This window comes from Felis catus, chromosome A2, assembly GCF_018350175.1.
Source record: "Felis catus isolate Fca126 chromosome A2, F.catus_Fca126_mat1.0, whole genome shotgun sequence".
NCBI classification, from domain to species: domain Eukaryota; kingdom Metazoa; phylum Chordata; class Mammalia; order Carnivora; family Felidae; genus Felis; species Felis catus.
In genome coordinates, this window is record NC_058369.1 from 21,005,392 (window position 1) to 21,025,373 (window position 19,982).

The 19,982-nt window shown below is 55.8% G+C and overlaps 1 protein-coding gene across 1 annotated transcript in view; it reads left to right on the forward strand.

The window, feature by feature from the left end:
- Positions 1–19,982, forward strand: part of DNAH1 (dynein axonemal heavy chain 1) — a 76,631-nt gene that overhangs the window by 39,444 nt on the left and 17,205 nt on the right. The window contains 23 exon segments of the mRNA XM_045051061.1: positions 71–211; positions 836–999; positions 1,189–1,302; positions 2,050–2,238; positions 2,532–2,637; positions 3,349–3,462; positions 3,880–4,029; positions 5,649–5,735; positions 5,845–6,031; positions 8,344–8,435; positions 8,631–8,785; positions 9,914–10,091; positions 10,895–11,089; positions 11,179–11,298; positions 11,568–11,726; positions 11,921–12,028; positions 13,097–13,237; positions 13,381–13,541; positions 13,976–14,133; positions 14,698–14,871; positions 15,676–15,714; positions 18,157–18,335; positions 19,300–19,530. Coding sequence (XP_044906996.1) covers positions 71–211; positions 836–999; positions 1,189–1,302; positions 2,050–2,238; positions 2,532–2,637; positions 3,349–3,462; positions 3,880–4,029; positions 5,649–5,735; positions 5,845–6,031; positions 8,344–8,435; positions 8,631–8,785; positions 9,914–10,091; positions 10,895–11,089; positions 11,179–11,298; positions 11,568–11,726; positions 11,921–12,028; positions 13,097–13,237; positions 13,381–13,541; positions 13,976–14,133; positions 14,698–14,871; positions 15,676–15,714; positions 18,157–18,335; positions 19,300–19,530 — 3,342 coding nt within the window.

A 19,982-nucleotide genomic window follows, 5' to 3' on the forward strand; every position in this document is an offset into this window, starting at 1 on the left:
AGCAAACAAGAGGATGCAGGGTTGGGGCTGACAGCCGCCTGGGTCAGCCCTGCCTATGTTATCTTTCTAGATGCCCAGGACCCAATGGGTTCTAAACTGGCCTGGCCAGGTGACCATCGCTGGATGCCAGACCTACTGGACCATGGAGGTGGCAGAGGCCCTGGAGGCCGGTAATCTCAGTAACAAGCTGTTCCCCCGGCTTGCTCAGCAGGTGGGAGATCACTATCTGCTCCCCCCCCGCCCCGTGCACCCCTTACCCTGGGAGAACCCAGTCCCTCGAGGACGTTTTCCTATATTGATCCTGTAAAGGGCCTGGAGTGGGATCTAAAGAGCAATAGGCCAGACACCTCCAGAGATGAGTGTCTCAGAACCAGCCACTGGTGGGAGAGACTGGAGGTCTGAGGAGAGTTCTGAGCCCAAGCAAGTGCCCCTCTCCTGATGGTCAGCGAGAGAGTCACACACCTGGGGCCTTCTTGCACTGTGCCGAGGGCTCTCCTTAGTCTGTACACCGGCTCCTCACCGCACCCCTTCCTCAAGCCCCTTGCCAGGCTCCACCAGCTGGCCCTCAGAGGCTCACATGACACTGTATGCTGCAGGGAGGCAGATGCCATGCATGTGCCTCTGCTTTTATCTGCTCTCCTGCCAGACTTCCCAGGTGGCCAATGTCCTGCCTGCCCTCTCCCTGCCTAGTTCTGTGCCCCTTCCCATCCTAGACCATAAGAGGCCCCCAGAATGAGATTATTCCTGGCAGAAGCCCACCATCTGTGCAAGGGAGGGGAAACCTACCTGCAGTGTGATCATGCCAATATCTGACAGTTTCCCCACGCTCCTGCAGCTCAGTGACCTGGTGGCCCTGGTGCGGGGGAAGCTGTCCCGCATGCAACGAGCTGTGCTATCAGCACTAATTGTCATTGAGGTCCACGCCAAGGATGTGGTGAGCAAGCTGATCCAGGAGAATATAGTCAGTGTGAACGACTTTGAGTGGATCTCACAGCTGAGGTGAGGATGCAGGGGCCCCTGGGCCCGGCCGTATCCAGGGCCAGGGCAGGGTGGAGAGGCAGTCTACATTAGGCCCTGGCACAAGCTGGGCAGGGGGCCTTGATGCCCTCATTCCCCACCTTGCCTTGGCCACATACCCAGTGGCCCATGGTCCCCATGACCCGGGAACCCATCTCCCTGAAATGCCAGGTACTACTGGATGAATAACAACCTGTACATCCGGGCTGTGAATGCCGAGTTCATCTATGGCTATGAGTACCTAGGCAACAGCGGGAGGCTTGTGATCACGCCCCTGACTGACAGGTGAGCATCCCCCTCCCCATGTACCCTTCTACCCTGGGAGCCTCCCTCCAGCTCTGGCTGGCCTAAGAGTTTGGGGACCACAAGGTACTATCAGTCATCAAAACAGTGGAAGGTTAGGAGCAGGGGTTTCAGGTTCAAAACCAGTTCTGCCCATCATAGGCTGAGGGACCTTGAACAGGTGACTCAACCCTACATGCCCCAGTTTCCTCTGCAGCTTCCTCAGGGTGGTTATGAGAATTTCGCCAGCCAAGGTCTAAAGCTTTTAGCGCACTCAGTAAGCATCTAACAGATGAGCTTTACTAATTTCATCAGTGAAAGCCTTCTTTCAACGTACCAGAAAAATTGATCTTGAGAGAAACAAGATCCTGTTCCTTTTGTACAGTGAACAATTCTCTTCTAAAATAATCAGTCATTTCCTCTGGCCACTTGTACTTAGCAGCAGTTGAATTTTCAAGTTGGGTTTTGAAGAAGGAAAGTGAAGTGTGGTCAGAGGTCAGCCATCCCAACAGGTCCCTGAGCAAAGCTCTGCAGGGTCATGGGGCCAAGTGGGGGAAGCACTGGGCAGGTGGCCGAGGGCCCCAGTCCTGACCCCAGCAGCCAAGGCTGGGTACACGTGGGGCCCTGACAGGAGGGAGAAGCAAGAGCCACTATCCACGAGGCCCAGCACAGGAAGGCTCTCTCTCCCTATGTCTCTGGGAATCCTGAGGAAGGAGCGTGGCCCATGCCTACCTCCTCTCACTCCTGCAGGTGCTACCTGACTCTGACCGGGGCCCTGCACCTCAAGTTTGGGGGTGCCCCAGCTGGCCCAGCTGGCACAGGGAAAACCGAGACCACTAAAGACCTGGGCAAGGCCTTGGCCATCCAGACAGTGGTGTTCAACTGCTCTGACCAGCTTGACTTCATGGCCATGGGCAAGTTCTTCAAGGGCCTGGCCAGGTGAGGCTGGGCATGAGGTTGGTCCAGGACAGGGCAGGAAGGCTGACCTCTCCCAGGGACACTGCCTGAGACTCCCAGGAGCATCACAGGGTGGAGGAGGGGACAGGATGGAATAATAGCAGTCAAAGACTCAGTCCCTAATGGGCACTGGGCTGAGGTGGTGGGCGTTGGGAATATGTCCAAGCTGGCAGAGATGATCATTGTAAGCTTCCTCTCAGCAGAGTCACAGGGGGCTTTGGAGATGTCAAGTGAGCTCTGAGCTCATATCCCCCCATTGTTCTTACCTCATTCAGTGCTGGGGCCTGGGCCTGCTTTGATGAGTTCAATCGCATTGATATTGAGGTGCTATCTGTGGTAGCCCAGCAGATCACCACCATCCAGAAGGCTCAGCAACAGCGTGTGAGCATCCGGGGTTCCACCACCACCCCATGCCTCCCTCAAGTTACCACCGCATCACTTCAACTATCCCCAGCATGCCCACGCTGCCACGTGGCTCCTCATACCGGCGGCATCAAAAGCCAGGCACTCAGGCCTGCCCTGAGCCCAGCCTGTCTCATCTCACAGGGGACTGGGCAGTCCCACTCCCCCTTGTGGAACTGTCCCTGAGGGGCTTTTGTAGCCAGTCAGAGAGCCCACGCCCTCGCCCCACTCCAGGTGTAACTTTCAGGCCGGCTGTGGTGGAGGAAGGGGTCCCTTATGGACATCCTGACCCTTATGGAAAGCCCCAGCCATTTGTCCCTTCTCTAGCCTCATTCAGAGTGGCCAGAGTTCTCCTCCTGGAGACAAGAACTGGGAGGCTGGCAGGTGCCCAACCCCACCCCAGTAGGGTGCTGGGTCCTAGTCAGAGCTGAGCTTGCCCAAGTCTAGGAGAACCAGTGTCAGGAACTGGGGGTAGGGTGTGGGTAGCAGGGGATATGTGAAGACCTCAGGGAGCCGGGACCTGGGAGGCCGCTGGTAGCTACCGGGACCAGAGGTCTTAGGTCAGATCCTGAGGAGCCAATCCTCTCTCCTGGGCTGAGCAGCTATAGCTGGGACAGGGCATCCACAGGGAACAAGGGGCCCATCCAGAGAGGAGGCAGGTGAGTCAACCCCTCCCCTCCCCCCACGTAGGTGGAACGCTTCATGTTTGAAGGTGTCGAGATCCCACTCGTTCCATCCTGTGCTGTGTTTATCACCATGAACCCAGGATATGCTGGTCGCACTGAGCTTCCTGATAACCTGAAGGCGAGTTTGGGCATAGGGCAGACCTAGTGACTTCTCAGGGTACTGGAAAGCCCTGCAGCTGTGGCCTCAGAGGTGCCATCAGGGATGATGACCCCCGTGGCAACCCTCCTGCCCAGTGTCCTGAGACCCACCCCCCCAGCCATGGAGAGGAGACCCCGGGCTCGTCCTCAGGTTTGGGAGAAGTCAGGGGGCAGGTTCAGGTCAATACGAAGGACCGATTTCTAATGAGTAGAGTGGTCCAGTCACAGGGGAGGATACACCTCAGCTACGGCAGGCAAGATGCAGAGGGGAATCCAAGCATCGGTGAGGCAGGAGGGTAGTGAGGCTGCCTTCTGAGAACCAGGCAGTCCAGAGAGTGAGTTGTGGTCTGGGAGGGGAGGCCTGCTTCTCCGTTCACGTGTGCACTCCGTGCCCCAGGCGCTCTTCCGGCCTGTGGCCATGATGGTCCCGGATTATGCCATGATCGCGGAGATCTCCCTCTACTCCTTTGGCTTCAACGAGGCCAGTGTGCTGGCCAAGAAGATCACAACCACCTTCAAGCTGTCTTCCGAGCAGCTCAGCTCCCAGGTGAGGAAGCCCTGCCCCGACCAGGTTCCAGGGTGTGAGAGCTGCCATCTGCTCTCGGTGAGCCCCATAGGATGGGAATTACATCCCCACTTCTCAGCTGAGGGCTAGTTCAGATGCAAGGGAGGGCCAAACATTAGGAAACCAAGGGCCACACAACCCAAGGCTGAGGAACAAGTATACTGGGTCTTACGGGAGCCCCGCTTCCCCCCAAGCCCCGCACCATGGGCCATCCATTCGGCATGCTGAGCCCAGCTTCTGGGACAGCTGCAGCGGACACCAGTGCGGACACCAGCACTGGTGGGTAAGCTTTCCCGTTTGGCTCCCTTCTCAGGCAGGCTCCCCCTTTGCAGTGGCAGAGATGAGCCAAGCTCTGGGCTTACGTGCTGCCCGCTTAGTTTCTCTTTCTTAAGAGTTGTAGAAAAAGTCCCTGGTGTCATCCTAATGGGCCCCTTCTGGGTGACCTGCTCATGCATGAACACCAGTCACTGTGGCCAGGGGGAAGCCGTGCGGCCTTTGGCCAGGGGTGCCCCCCAAAACCCACGTGCTGGAGGAGATGCAGTCTGTTCCCAGGAAAAGCAGCAGCTGCCCGCCACAGTGCGGCCCGGGAGCCAGAACCCCTACACACCTTCTTTGTAACCGTCCACTTCCAAAGATGCTGCCCTCCCGTCAGACTCACTGTACCCACGTGGTTCTGGAAAGGCAGTCAACCCTTCTCAAGTGCCAGTGACTCAAAGTGTAGCCCAGTCTCTTCATCCTGCTCCAAGTCTGAGACTTCTGGGAAGTCCGCTGGTCCGTGGGTCAGGTCCAGATGTAGCTCTCATGGTCTGGCCTCATAGACAAAAATGATAAATTTAAGGGGCACCTGGGTGGCTCAGTCGGTTAAGCGTCCGACTTCGGCTCAGGTCATGATCTCGCAGTTCATAGGTTCGAGCCCCGAATTGGGCTCTGTGCTGACAGTTCAGAGCCTCAAGCCTGCTTCAGATTCTATGTCTTCCTCTCTCTCTGCTTCTCCCCTGCTCATGCTCTCTCATACTCTTAAAAATAAGCATTAAAAAAAAAGATAAATTTAACTATTTCCAACATACCTGCCTGCCATATAATGGAGAGAAACAGAACCAGTAAGTAGCAAAGAGAAAAGCCTTGGTCTTCCCGGTCGGTCCTTGTCGTGTGGCTGAAAGGGTGGGTCCAGAGAGATTTAAGAGATAATGTTAGAAGGAAGCTCAAAGGCCCTCAGGGCCAACCCTATTGTGGCACTAATGGGAACTCCTTTCACATTTTTTTCCTCTCTGCCCCTGGTGCAGTGCTGGGACTGCAGGACTCTGCCTGGGTCAGAGTCCTCATCCTCAGGGGCCAAGAGTTGAGCAGGGGATGCAGAATAAGTAAACTTGTGAAGGGAGAGGGCTGCTGGGATGGTAAATAGAAGGTGCCAGAGGAGTGCAAACGAGGGCACCTGGCTCAGGCTGGGGCATGTGGGCAACCACAGATAGCTGTCGGGGGAAGTGACATTGTAGCTTCCAGCTGGGTGAGGGCCAGGTACCAGGTGGGAGACAGAGTGTTCCAGGCAGAAGCCCCCAAAGGGACAATGCCCACCCACCCTTCCTCCTGTGTGGTGGTGACAGGATCACTATGACTTTGGGATGAGAGCTGTGAAGACAGTGATCTCGGCTGCTGGCAACCTCAAGCGAGAAAACCCCAGCATGAATGAGGTGAGCTCCATCCAGCAGCACACCCAGGCGGGCCTCCAGGATAACTCAAGAGGGGCCAGAGGCACAACCGACCTGCGTCCCCTGAAGGCCCCACTGGCCTCTGCTGCAGGAGCTGATATGCCTCCGGGCTATCCGAGATGTGAACGTGCCCAAGTTCCTGCAGGAGGACCTCAAGCTCTTCTCTGGGATCGTATCAGACCTGTTCCCCACCATCAAGGAGGAGGAGACTGACTATGGCATCCTGGACAAGGCCATTCGCCAGGTCTGTGAGAAGAGCAACCTCAAGGATGTGGATGGTGAGCCCCTGGCCCCTGCCCTCACAGTGCTGGGGTGGCCATCCCGGGGTTCCAGGGCAGGGGCGCAGAGACAGGGCAATACTGCCTCAGGCCAAGAGTGCCACAGGCTGGGGACTGCCAGCAGTCCCTGCCCCAGCCTTGTCTCCACTAGAAGCTTCAGGTAATAGATGTCTAGGAAAATGTCCTCTGTCCCAATCATGCTTCTGATACCAGATGTGCAAGTTTCCCAATTCTTTAGCACCAGCTGGCTGTCCCACAATTCAATTCAGTTCTGACACTAATCAGAGTCCCAAGTCCCAAGTAGTCACAAGTGGTGAGCCCCCAGGTTACCCACAAATTTTCTCTAGCTTGGCCACAAATCAGAAATTCCATGACCCCCTCCTTAGGTTTGACCATTCACTAGAACAGCTCACAGAACTCAGGGAAACAAGTTTACTACTTATAATATAATAAAGGATATGAGCAAGGTTACAGACAAATAGCCAGATGAAGAGATACATAGGGTGAGGTCTGCCCCCTTGGAGTTGGGGGTGAACCACCCTCCCAGAACATGGATGTGTTCGCCTACTAGAAAGCTCTCTAAACCCCATGCTGTAGGGATTTTTATGGAGTCTTCATCATGTAGGCATGATAAAATTTTAATTGTTATCAATTATTCTCCACTTCCAGCCCCTCTCCCTTCTCTGGAGAATAGGGGAGTGAGCCTGAAAGTTCTAGGTATCTAACCATGGTTTGGTCTTTCTGGTGACCAGCCCCCTTCCAGGAGCCCACCACCAAGAGGTGCCTCATTAGAACAAAAGACATTTCTAGCACTCAGGAAATGACAAAGGTTTTAGGAGCTCTGTGTCAGGAACCAGGATCAAAGGCTAAGTATTAGAAAAGAAGATTCTCCTAGCATCCTATTTATAATGGTTTGAGGAGCTCTGCCTCAGGACCCCGGGGCAGAGACCAATGTATATTTTGCTGGTTATTTTACACTGGGGAAGCAAATCCTGTTGTCTCCCCCAGACGTCTTGCTGTGGTCCCTCTCTCCACGTGGGGAGTAGTCACAGCACTTCGGCTCCTCTTGGGCCCTGTTCCTCCCTGACAGGAGCTCTCCTCTGCTCTGTCTTCACCTGCCTGGGGTGGGAATCACTGGGGAAATGGTGAGCTGTGGCCTGCCCACACCCACCACCCCACTTCACCCCGACCCCAACTCCCCTCTTTTGGAGCAAAGCATGTCACTCCCTTCTTCAGGACTTGCTCATACTCCTCATGGAACACAGCCCTGTTGTTGTTGGGCTAAGGAGCATTTGGGCTTTTCTTGAACTGGATTGTCAGAAAAACCACCACACAGTTGGAAGAACTCTGTGGGATGCCCTCATCAGTCTCCCTCTCGCCCCAACCCTCTTTCCCAATAGAAGGTGGGGGTCTCAATGCAGCCGCTGCACAGTCATGCAGCTTGAGCTCTGGTCCCACCATCCCCTAGCCCGGCTCACCTTTCCTCTCCTCCTAGACCCTCCCTGCCTGTCCTTTGTGAAGAAGGGGGGTGCTTCCCCAGGAAGTCACACCTGGCTGTTCTGGCCACCCTGGCTACACGGGGCCCTCTCTGGGGCCTGATGTGCTCATGCTGCAAGGCCTGTCCCCCATGCCTTCCACTGTTCATTCCACATGCAGCTCTGATGCCCCTTCCCGCCCACCAGGTCCCAGCAGGCTTGTTGAATGGAGCCTCAAAATCTCTTGCTCATGGCTTTGGCTCAGCTTAGCCATCACTGAATGAGTAGACCATGTCTCATTAACAGGGACCCCCAGGCATGTGGTACCATAGCTCCCTGCCACTCCCCAAGCCGCTCTTGGGCCAAAGTGATATGCTCATTCTCTACCTGTGGGTCTGGCCCTCTGCCCACCACTGGCAGCTATCCCTACAGCTCTGGTCTTGGTCAGTCAAAGCTCCTGACTGACTCTCAGGTTTTGTCCCTGGGATTTTGCCACGTATTGGCCACCATTTACTCAGGGCAGTGCTTTCGGCAGGAGCTGACGTTGCTTCTGGGGCCTGTGCCAGCTGGACACCTGACCAATGGATGTTAGGGACTGATGGTCACAGTGGCAATCATGGCTGGCCATTAGCAGAGAGTCCCTACTCTGTGCCAGGCTCTGTGCTCAGGGCTTCACCTGCCCCCTCCTTTGAAGTAGGCACTATTGTCAGCCGCATTTTATAGATGAGGAAACTGAGGCTCAGGGTGACCCACCTGAGGTCACACAGAGAGCTAGTGGCAGGGCCAGGACCCAAGCCCATGCTCTGCCCCCTGGGTTCCATTTGCATGTCCCTCCAGGCTTCCTGACCAAGTGCATCCAGCTCTACGAGACCACGGTGGTACGGCACGGCCTCATGCTGGTCGGGCCCACAGGCTCTGGCAAGAGTAATGTAAGTGGAGCCAAGCCAGGCGATCCAGCACCCAGACAGTGGGCCTGAGGGTGGTGGGGCCTCAGTGGGGTCTTGGCCCCCATTTGTACCTCTGTGGTCTCTAGACTACCCCTCCTGCCCCTGTGATCTGCAACCCACTCCAGCCCTGTTCTCTGGGGAACAAGGAGGCTCACTCTTGGGTGGCTGCCTCCCCAGTGTTACAGAGTCCTGGCAGCCGCCATGACGTTGCTGAAAGGGCAGCCATCCATCAGCGGTGGTGTGTACGAGGCTGTCAATTACTACGTGCTTAACCCCAAGTCCATCACGATGGGCCAGCTGTATGGAGAATTTGACCTGCTCACCCATGAGTGGTGAGTGGTCCCAATCCCTCTACAGTTATCACCCTGTGCCTAGGCTTCTGGAGGCTGTGAGCCATGCGTCCCCCTCCCCACCCTAGCCCAGTGGGAGGTCAGGAGCTCAGGCTCTGGAGCCCAAGTGCCTGGAACCCTATTCACCACTGCACTTCCTTGCTGAGTGACCTTCCTCACTCCCTGGGTCTTGGTGCTGTCGTCTGCAAAGTAGGGATAATAATGGCACCATGATTGCCATAGAAAATGACCTTGACATAAAGAAGATGTTTGGACAGCATGGCACATACCAAGTTTTCAGTAAATGTTGCCTGGTGTCATGACCCCAGAGGGTTGGCGATTCCTCTCAGGGCCTCCATGCCCTGGCAGACACATGCATGTCAGGGAAAGTGCCTTGAGCTGGAGAGGGCAACTAAGTGGACACCGTCCAAATGTCAGCATGTGGGAGGCTCTTCTCTGGGGGGATTCTGTTTCTCTCAATAAGTTTCCAGTCTCTGCTGGGGACTTTTGCTTGGCTCCAGTGTTCTGGGGCCCAGAGAGGGGCAGTCACCTGTCTTTCTAAATGTGAGTCTGGCCTGCTCCCACATTTCTGGTGAAGGGTCTCAGCTATACCCACTCTAGGCCCCTGCATGGGTAGGTGGGGGGCCTGGGGATCAGACCAAAAACATGTCCCCCTACCCACCAGTTTCCCTGGCATTTGGGGCCTTTGAAACCTGAGCCTTCTTGGGTTCTGTGGCAGGAACTGGATACATCTCGTGACCCATCCCTTGCTTTTTCTGCTAGGTCATTGACCTCTTATCCTTCTCTTTCCATGTCCCAGAACTCTGTGGACCTCCATTTCTGCTGTTGCCTCCTCCCCCGTTTCCTTTCTTTTCCCCAGGATATCACCTTTTTATCCTCTTTTTAATGGAGATTCAGCAGAGAAGGAATATAAGCACACATTTTTATAACCCCATGTTTTACCAAAAAGTCCCATTTCCCCCATTATAGTTTTTCAATGAATGAAGATATTGAAGGGAAAAATACCCCAGCAGAGCAAGGCCAGACTGGCAGCCAGATGTCTCTGGGATTCAGCTGTGCTTGCTGCCCTGTATCTGGGCACCTACAGCCCTCTCCTCCTGGTAACTGCAGGACAGATGGGATTTTCTCCTCCCTCATCCGGGCGGGGGCCATCGCCTCTGATACCAACAAGAAGTGGTACATGTTCGATGGGCCAGTGGATGCTGTCTGGATAGAGAACATGAACACGGTGCTGGATGACAACAAGAAGCTGTGCCTTAGCTCTGGGGAGATCATCAAGCTCACAGAGGTATGTCTACCTGTCCATTTCCCCGGCTCTCCTCTGCATCTGGGTGGACCTGACGGCCACAGCATGCTGGCCATCCTCGTCCCCCTCCATCTCAGGACCACAGCTGCACCTCAGCCCATCCCCACAACCTTTTGGTGTCCCTCTCCGTCCCAAGCTCCCATACTTGGCCACGTCTTGTGCAGCTGCTCAGAGCTGCCCATCTGCAGACCCACAGTCTGTGATGCTCTGGGCCTAGGTCCAGGATGACCACCCACAAGGCTCTGCCTTGTGCCTCCCAGGCCCCCTTGCAGCCATGTCAGCCCAGTCTGAGTCAGGCATCTTAGCAACATGACAGTCGTATGGGAGACAGGTGGTCCAGACCTGGCTGTAGGGACACCTGCCTGGTGTGTGAGGTGCAGTTCTCAGAAGAGGAGGTATCACCTGGGTGTAAGAGCAGTTCATGGTATCCACACTGAGCTGATCTCTTGAGCCCTTCTGAGAACACCCAGAGATTCTGGAGCATAGCAGGCAGCTCCCATCAGATTTCTCTGTGGCTCCAGGGACCCCAATATGCCCCAGTCCACTATACTGGCCAGAGAGTAATCAGGAATCTCCTGACTTTTGTTCTCCTCAAGACTCCAGGGAGGGATATTTTATCAGCTGAAGACCAAGGGGTTTCTGCATCCCTTCCACCCCAGCACTGCTCCTGGTGTACATCCCACCCCATGGCCTGCCTACAGTTGCAGGATGGGCAACTCCTCCCCATGGCTCTGTGGCCCTAGGAGCTGGTGGCTGGCCCACTCACACAGTTCATGTCCTGCCAGGCAATGACCATGATGTTCGAGGTGCAGGACCTGGCAGTGGCCTCCCCAGCCACAGTGTCCCGCTGTGGTATGGTGTACCTGGAGCCCAGCATCCTGGGGCTCATGCCCTTTGTCGAGTGCTGGCTAAGGAGACTCCCTGACTTATTCAAGCCCTATGAGGAACAGTTCAAGGCCCTCTTTGTTGGCTTCCTGGAGGTAAGCAAGTCCACAGTGTGCCTGGCCCAGGTGGGGCAGCCAGGTGCTGTGGCCGCCAGCCACAAGAGCCGGGTGCTCATCCCCTATAGGGGTCCATAACTTTCATCCGGAACTCGGTAAAGGAGGTGATCGCCTCCACCAACAGCAACCTGATCATGAGTCTCCTCAAGCTGCTGGACTGCTTCTTCAAGCCCTTTCTGCCTAAAGAGGTATGGCTCTGAGCAAGTGGGGCTGGGTGCCTTCTCCTTTCTGCCCCCTGCTCTCCTTGCCCGAGTACCAGAGGGCCCTGAACCCCACGCCCAGCTTCCTGGAAGAGAGATTCAGATCGGCTCACATGGGTCACGGGATCACCCCATCAGGTGTGCTGCAGAGACACCAAACTATGCAGCAGAGGCCAAAGGATGCCCCCAACCTCTGCCTCCTAGGGCTACTCAGTACTATTCTTGCCTTGGCCTGATATTATTCCCACTATCCCCAGGGCCTCAAGAAAATATCCCCAGAAAAGCTGAGTCGCATCCCAGAGCTGATTGAGCCCTGGTTCATCTTCTCCCTGATCTGGAGTGTGGGTGCCACAGGGGACAGTGCCAGCCGCATCAACTTCAGCCACTGGCTCAGGATCAAGATGAAGATAGAAAAAGTGAGAGGCAGCAGTGCCCACCCCCCCCACCCCCCCACCCCCCCCACCCCCCGCCAGGCTGGGCTCCCAAGTCCAGGATGTGTGTGCTGAATGCCAGGTGTTCTGGGACCATCCATGGGACTCGGGCCCCCAGGGACAAGTAGCCACACAAATTCCTGGGCCTCACAGCCTGGTTTTCCTCTGGTCCCTTGAAGCTGACCATGCCCTTCCCAGAGGAGGGGCTGGTTTTCGATTATAGGCTGGAGGACGCCGGGATCAGCAGCACTAAGGACGATGAGGATGAAGATGAGGAAGGCAAGAAGGTGAATGCAGGCCTGTGCCGAGGGGACAGGACAGGACGGGAGGCGCCCCACTGGGTGGTGGCTAAACTTCTCGGTGAATCCTGACTACAGAGAGGAGGCCATGTTGATGGCCACAGGTCTCAGGTGGTGGTTATTTGCATTATCTCGTATCCTCACAGATCCACAGTATACCTATTATCATGCCCATTTTCCAGACAAGGAAATTGAGGCTCAGAACAGTCATCCCCAGCCAGTGGATGACAGAGCTGGACTTGAACCTGGGACTGGGAGCTGTTCCTAGAGTTCCTCCCCTACCAACCATATGCATTGACTCCTCTGTGTTGATGCCGAGTCCAGGGATGTTCACCTCAATTCTACTAAAAGTCCCATTTTCCTAAGGGCTGGGCACCCTAAGGGCAGGGCAGCAAGCCCTCAAGGCCTACTTTGGTGTCCCATTCATTCTATCAGCCAGCGAGGGCTCTGTGAGCCTACTCTGCTTCTAGGATCAGAATCCTAACCCAGGAGGAAGAGGGGGCAGAGAGGCGTTTGCGGAGATGGCCACTATGCATGGGGCTGGAGATCTCACAGGGCACATTTGAGTCTAACAGGACTGTCCCCAGTGTGACCTGTGCTTGACCATAGTGAGGACCCTCATCGGGGGAGGTCTGCAAGCTGGGTCAAGGAATTCATGCAGGTGGGATGGTGTGGGGAGATGAGGCCAGGTGACCTCAGCACCTGTGGTTCTGGTCCCCCCTCCCCTGCCTTGGATAGCCTGAAATTAAATAGCGAAGGCCTTTGACTTCTGGGCTGTCCACTTGCTGGAACACTTCTTTGATGCAGAGACCCACAGCTTCCCTAGGAAGCTGCCCACGAGGGCAGCCGTGTGCAGAGAGCTCCCCCACTCGCAGTGGTTTGTTCTGGGGTTCCCCATGGTGTGCAGAGAGTAGGGCACAGGCTTCCTATTTCAGTCAGAAACAGCCCCTTACCCGGGCTCTCTTGCCAAGGCCTAGCAGTGCAGCTCCTTGCCCTCCTGGTGCACTTGGCCAGAGTGGGGTTCTGGGCCCAGCCCTGAGCTACCTGTGGTTCCAGGTTGCCTGGGTCAAGTGGATGGACTCCTCGACTCCGTTCACCATGGTGCCAGATACCAACTACTGCAACATCATCGTGCCTACTATGGACACAGTGCAGATGTCCTACCTGCTGGACATGCTGCTCACCAACCACAGGCCCGTGAGTGCCCCTGCCATGCCCTGTCTCACCCAAACTAAGGCCCAAGTCAGGGGGTGGCTGGCCTCCCATATTGACAGGGTGGCAGCTCCTGCTGTGTGCCAGACCCTGGGAGAGTTTTGAATACGTGATCCCTGTTCTCCTAGGTGCTGTGCATCGGGCCAACAGGCACAGGGAAGACCCTCACCATCTCCGACAAGCTCCTCAAGAACCTGCCGCTGGAGTACATCAGCCACTTCCTCACCTTCTCAGCCCGAACCTCGGCCAACCAAACCCAGGACCTCATCGACAGCAAGCTGGACAAGAGGTAGGCACCTCATTCCTTTCTATGTCCCGTGTCCTCCCAGCCTGGCTCAACCAGCTGCTTTCTCAGCTCCTTACCAAATTATGCTCTTGGGTTTGCCGAGACCTTCCTGGAGGGCCCTGGGCTCCTTTGCAGACTGTTCTGGAGCCGTCATCCATCAGAAATGCCTACTAGGCCCAGCCATGGGTGCTTGCCCTGGGCTGGGTACTCGGGTGGGGCTTGTTATGTGTCTGCATGGGAGGCAAGACTCACCTTGAGGGAGCCCAGACTCAGGGCAGCCAAGTGTGATGTCCTAGGATGTTCAGAATGGGACAAGGGGCTGCTCAAGAGATCCAACAATTCAGAGGAGGCTGAAGGTAGTTGCCATCCTGCCACCCCTGGGTTCCCAGAGGACCTGGTACCAATGGGTGCTAGGCTCACACAGCCCCTTCCCACAGGCGGAAGGGTGTGTTCGGACCACCCCTGGGGCGCAACTTCATCTTCTTTATCGATGACCTGAACATGCCAGCCTTGGAGACGTATGGTGCCCAGCCACCCATCGAGCTGTTGCGCCAGTGGATGGACCACGGTGGCTGGTATGACCGCAAGGTCATTGGTATGTACCCTCTGGCCTGAGCCAGTGGGGTGCGGGCTGGGTGTGCTGGGCAGGGCCAGGGCATCTGTTAGGCAGGGTAGGCACAGCGCCCAGTGCCCACAGTACTTTTAGAGGGTCCACAGAAATGTTTTGATTTAAAATTTTTTTTTAATGTTTATTTGTTTTTGAGAGAGAGAGAGAGAGAGAGAGAGAGACAGAACATGAGCAGGGGAGGGGCAGAAAGAGAGGGAGACAGAATCTGAAGCAGGCTCCAGGCTCCAAGCTGTCAGCACAAACTGTGAGATCATGACCTGAGCCGAAGTTGGACATTTAATTGACTGAGCCACCCTGGCGCCTTGTTTTGATTTCTTTTAAAATCACCAGGAAGATGAACTTTCAGGTCAAAGAACATTTTTAATGTATAACATAAATATATTTGTCTTTATTCTAATACTGATATAAATTATAGTTTTTAATATTGTTATGGAGGAGAGGAGACCCTTGAAGGCCAAGTGCCTGGGGCCCACAGAAGTCATAATTCAGCCCTGGGCAGGGCTCCCTCCTGACTTCCTGCCTCCACTCCAGGAGCCTTCAAGAACCTGGTGGACATCAACTTTGTCTGTGCCATGGGCCCCCCAGGTGGAGGCAGGAATGCCATCACCCCACGGCTGATGCGCCACTTCAACTACCTGTCCTTTGTTGAGATGGATGAGGTCAGCAAGAAGCGCATCTTCTCCACCATCCTGGGCAGTTGGATGGGTGAGCCTTGGGCAGAAGTGGGGGAGGCCATGGGCAAAGGCAGAAGCCCAAGCAGATAAACTACTCCTAGGACAGCCGGGCAGCTGCTGGAAAGGGGGGAGTGGTTGAGGCACTGACCTCAGCCCTGGATTCATCCTTTACTCAGCTATGTCACCACTGGCAAATTTGTGAACCTCTCTGAGCCTCAGTTTCTCCATCTGTATAATGGATGATGATATTAGAGTCCACCACCCCAAGTTGTGAAGGTTAAATAAGACATTGCACGTAGCATCTAGCATGAAGCCTGGCACTTGGGGATTACTGAATATATGATTTATACACTTGTATGCTTGTGACTTCACCTGCATATGCACACACATACATGTCAGTACTTACCTAGAAAAGCTGGTGGAAGGATGTTACTTTTATAAGTCAGGAAAAGCCACCAAGATAGAATGGACAAAGTGGCCCTGATCTTCCATGGGGTTTGGGGAAAAGTCTGCATCAGGATGCAGTTTCCCTCACCAGCCCACCTCCTATCTAACATACATTCTGACCTTTGAACTCCCCTTGGCACTGTGCCAGGTGGTGGGGGATGGGAGTCAGGTCTTCCCTCCTGTGGCCTGGCCTGCCCTGCCCCCAGGGGTGATAGGTCAGAACCTGCCTACAGGCCCAGCTTGTGGGGGTGGGGGGGGCACATTGCTCTGAGGAGGGTGGGTAGCAGGTAGCTGCTCTGGGAGCTGCCCAGCTCAGCTCAGCTGGCCAAGGTGGGCAGCAAGGGACCCACCTAAGTTAGACCCCCATGTCTCTCCCTCAACCCTCTAGATGGACTCCTCGGGGAGAGAAGTTACCGGGAGCCCGTGCGTAAGTGCAGGCCCAGACAGGCCCTGGCTGGGGTGAGGTGCTGGTTCCAGGGGGAGCCCTGGGCTCCAGTTGGGTGGGGCTAAGGCTGGGTCGCAGTGGCCACAGTGAACCATCCTCAGGCTCATGTGAGGGCCTTAGGCTATAGCCAATGCCTTTGTAGGCTCATTCAACTATTCGTACAGCAGCCAGTCCTTCGGTGCCTGGGTTATGTCCATCTTGCAGTAGAAGCAAAGTTCTACTTTGTTCAGTAGAGTTCAGGGAGTTCAGTGAATGAGCTCCCACCCTGTGTAAAGAAGCAGAGGCTCCAAAGAGGCTGGCCCTCTCCGAGGAGCAGGCATCTCCAGTGTGGCAGCCTCACACAGGACGGATCTGTCAGTCATTGCTGCAGGGCGACTGACTGCCTCAGGCCTTCAGACCCACCCCACATCCCACCTCTTCCCCTACCTCAGCTGAAAGAGGCCATCAGAAAACAGCGCCCTCCTTAGGCCTCCATGTTCATTGCTCACCTGCACCCAGGCGCCCATTGGCCCTGTCTTCTCTCTTGTTGCTGGGAACGGACTGCCCTGCTCCCAGACAAGGTCAAAGAGTCCTGTTCTTAAGCCTGAATCCCACCCCCAGATTGTGTGCCGGAGGACGTGGCTCCACCTCCCAAAACACTGCATAAGTACCCACATATGTGTGTGGCCCTTCTCCACTGGGCCATTCCATCAGCAAGCAGACATGTCCCCCATCGTAACACAAAACCCCAAACAGCCACTCTGGGCCCCTTCCCATCCTGGCCATCACTCTATTTCTCTGCTCACGTTGACAGCACAGCTCAAGAGCATTGTCTCTTCATGCTGGCACCAGCCGCCCCTCCCACTTTCCCTCATGCCCCACCACTCCCCAGAGAGTGCCCTTGCCACCAGCGGCCTTGTGTGGCCAGACCAAAGGTCAGCTCTCAGTCCTCACATTCCCGGGCTGTCACTGTCAGTGGAGGGTGGCCGCTCCTTCTCTCAGGTCACCACCCTCCACCCCCATTTCCCCACTCCACCCCAACCTCCCACCTGTCCATCTATCCATCTCCATCTGCAGCCAGAGGGACCCATTCAAATGTTCATTCGGATCACACTCCTCCGCTGCCCAATTGCAGACAAGAGCCCAAGTCCCAACAGTGGCGGATGGGGCCATCCCTGCCCCTTGTCACCTCTCTGCTCTCACCCGCTCCTCACTGTCCTGGGCCTGCTTATGCCTCCCTTCCTCAGCTGTCTGCTTCAGTGCCCCTCCTCACAAGGCCTCTCCCAGCATCATGCCGAATGCCCCTAGCCCTGCCCCCCCCCCCCCGCCCCCAACACCTCTCTCCTGCGGCAGGCCTCTCCATAGCTCTTTACTGTCTGCTCTGATGCACATCTGTTCGTTCCCTGCCTCCCCACAAGAATGGCAGCTTCAGGGTGATGAGTGTGTCTGTTGGGGCTGCCCTCTGTGCCCAGGGCCTAGAACAGTGCAGTGCCTGTGTTAATAGATGAGCCCCTCTGTGGGGCTGATGAGTTCTTCTGCCCCTTCTTTACTTTTTTCCACTTCAGGGGATTGATTCCCTCTGCCCCAAGTTCCCACTGACAGCATTTTGGTTCCCAGCAAAGAATTGAGTAGATTTTATTTTATTTTATTTTATTTTATTTTATTTTATTTTATTTTATTTTATTTTATTTTATTTTTCAACGTTTTTATTTATTTTTGGGACAGAGAGAGACAGAGCATGAATGGGGGAGGGGCAGAGAGAGAGGGAGACACAGAATCGGAAACAGGCTCCAGGCTCCGAGCCATCAGCCCAGAGCCTGACGCGGGGCTCGAACTCACGGACCGCGAGATCGTGACCTGGCTGAAGTCGGACGCTTAACCGACTGCGCCACCCAGGCGCCCCATGAATTGAGTAGATTTTAAAGAACAATAAAACAGATTATGTTAGTAATGAAAATGCAGACTAGTGGGTTGCAGCAGCTCTGGGGGGCTGGTAAGCCCTGCAGGTCACGGCTGACTCCAGGCCCCGCACATCCCCCTTGATGCCCTCCTGAAGCTTATGTGGACCATGTGACCCTCCCCTGCTTGGCTCAGAGCCGGCATGTTTCAGGTGTGGGGGACAGCCCCACTGGCACTGACTCCCCTTGTTCCGTGTGTGTGTCCCAGTGCCCCAGTGCACAATGGCCTGTGTCGGTAATGAGGATGTACAAGTGAGGAGCTCAGAGCAGGAGATTCCTCACCCCAAGCTAGGGGACATCAAGAAGAACTTGTGGAAGAGGTGGCATCGAAGAGGATCTAAAGGGTGGGTGCAAGTGAGGCCCGCAGGCTGGGGAAAGGGCATCTGGGGGAGAACACGGCATTGGCAAGGGCAGGGGGTTAGGATCCACAGAGGCTGCACTGGAGCCCCCACCTGTGTGACCCACGTCCACCCTCCTGTTCCCACAGCTGGGGCCCCCACCATCACTCAGTTTGCGGACCCCCTCGTGGAAGCCACCATCACGGTATACTCCACCATCACCTCCCAGCTGCTGCCCACCCCAGCCAAGTCCCACTATACCTTCAACCTGAGGGACCTTTCCAAGGTCTTCCAGGGAATACTCATGGCCGACCCGGCTAAGGTCGAGGTGAGGATCTGGTAGGATCCCTTCCCAGTGTCCAGCAGAGGAGTACCCACCATGACTTCACAGTCCTCACCAGCCCCTCAGTTTTAGGCCTTACTGCTCAAACACTGCCCAGCCTTGATCTGGCCAGGCCCTGAGTGGGGCTGGAGGCATGGTGGGCTCCAGACCCCCTGCCTTCCTATAGCTGAGTCCAGATCCATGCTTAGAATGGCAGTGGTGTTGGGGCTCACACAAAAGAGGGAGCCAGGGCAAAGAAAGGGAGAGAAAGGTTCCTGTTGGAGGCCCTGTGTGGGAGAAGATTTGGGAGGAAGAATGAGTGGGATGCACTCCAGGAAACAAATGCTCCAGTGGAAAGAGCAGGACTGTAGCAGGGAGTGGGCTGTCTGGTGTGCTGGGTGGGCTGGGGCAGACTGTGAGCTGTGGGGGCCGCAGGATCCTGAAGGTGATGGGAACCATGGGTTTGGGTGGGAGACAGATTTGCACTTGGAATGGGGGTGGGTTTGGTCAGTGCGTGCAGAGCCTGGTCTGCACAGGGAGACTCAGTGAACAGGACAGATGCCAGACTTGGCCTTGGCCAAGCTATAGCCAAAGAGGTAGAGAGAAGGGCCTGGGAGCTTCCTGAAGGTCAGCTACTCACCCAGGGAGAGGCAGGAAAGCTGGGATGGAGGTGGCAACAGACATAGAAATGGGAGCAGAATCTGAGGGGCTTGCTGAGTGGCTAGATGTGGGGCGTTAGGAAGGAGAATTGGGCATTCCTCCCCAGCTTGGGGTTTGAGGAATCGTGGGGGCCCTAGTGGAGCTGGGTCCCAGTAGGCACTTGGCCTTCTGAGACTGGATCTGGGGGTGGAGAGGCACAGGCGTGAGGCACAGCCCCATGCAGGACGTGGTCCTTGGCCGGCTGCCCTGTGTGCAGCCCTGCCCGGGACTCTGGGGGAAGAGGCAGGTGCTGATGCCAGGATGGCTGCAGGACAAGGTACAGCTGCTACGACTGTGGTACCATGAGAGCTGCCGCGTGTTCCGCGACCGCCTGGTGAACGAGGAGGACCGTGGCTGGTTCGACAAACTACTGGAGAGCCACATGGAGTACTGGGACGTGGCCTTTGTTGAGGTCTGTCCCTTCCAGCCCATCCTTTATGGGGACTTCATGTCGCCAGGCTCTGATGTCAAGTCCTATGAGCTCATCACCAGCGAGAAGAAGGTGAGGGGCCCGGCTGAGGCCTACTCCTCCTGGGGCCCTTCATGCTGCCCCCCGGGACCCAGGCCCTCTGCAGCACTGCTAACAGACCTGCGTGCTGTGGCTGGAGGGTCAGGACACTGACTTTGAAGGCCAGCACTTGGCTCTCTGGGTCTCATTTCCTTTGTCAAAAGGGTGTAGCAGGCCTTCGTTGGCCCACCTCTGAGGATGAGCCTGTGGTTCATTTGAGACGGGCTCTGTAAACAGGGACATGCTGTACCTGTTGGAGGGGCTATCATCCTGCCCTCAGAGGGGCAGCAGGGCCCCTGGGGTCATAAGTCTGAGTCATGACCCCAGGGAGATATGGAAGAGACCCCGTCAGGGGTCTCAGAGCTGCGTGGCTGGCGTGGCCTTCCTGATGGTTTCCCTCCACACACATCCCCTCCTTGTTCCTAGGAGCTCCCACCAGAGTCATG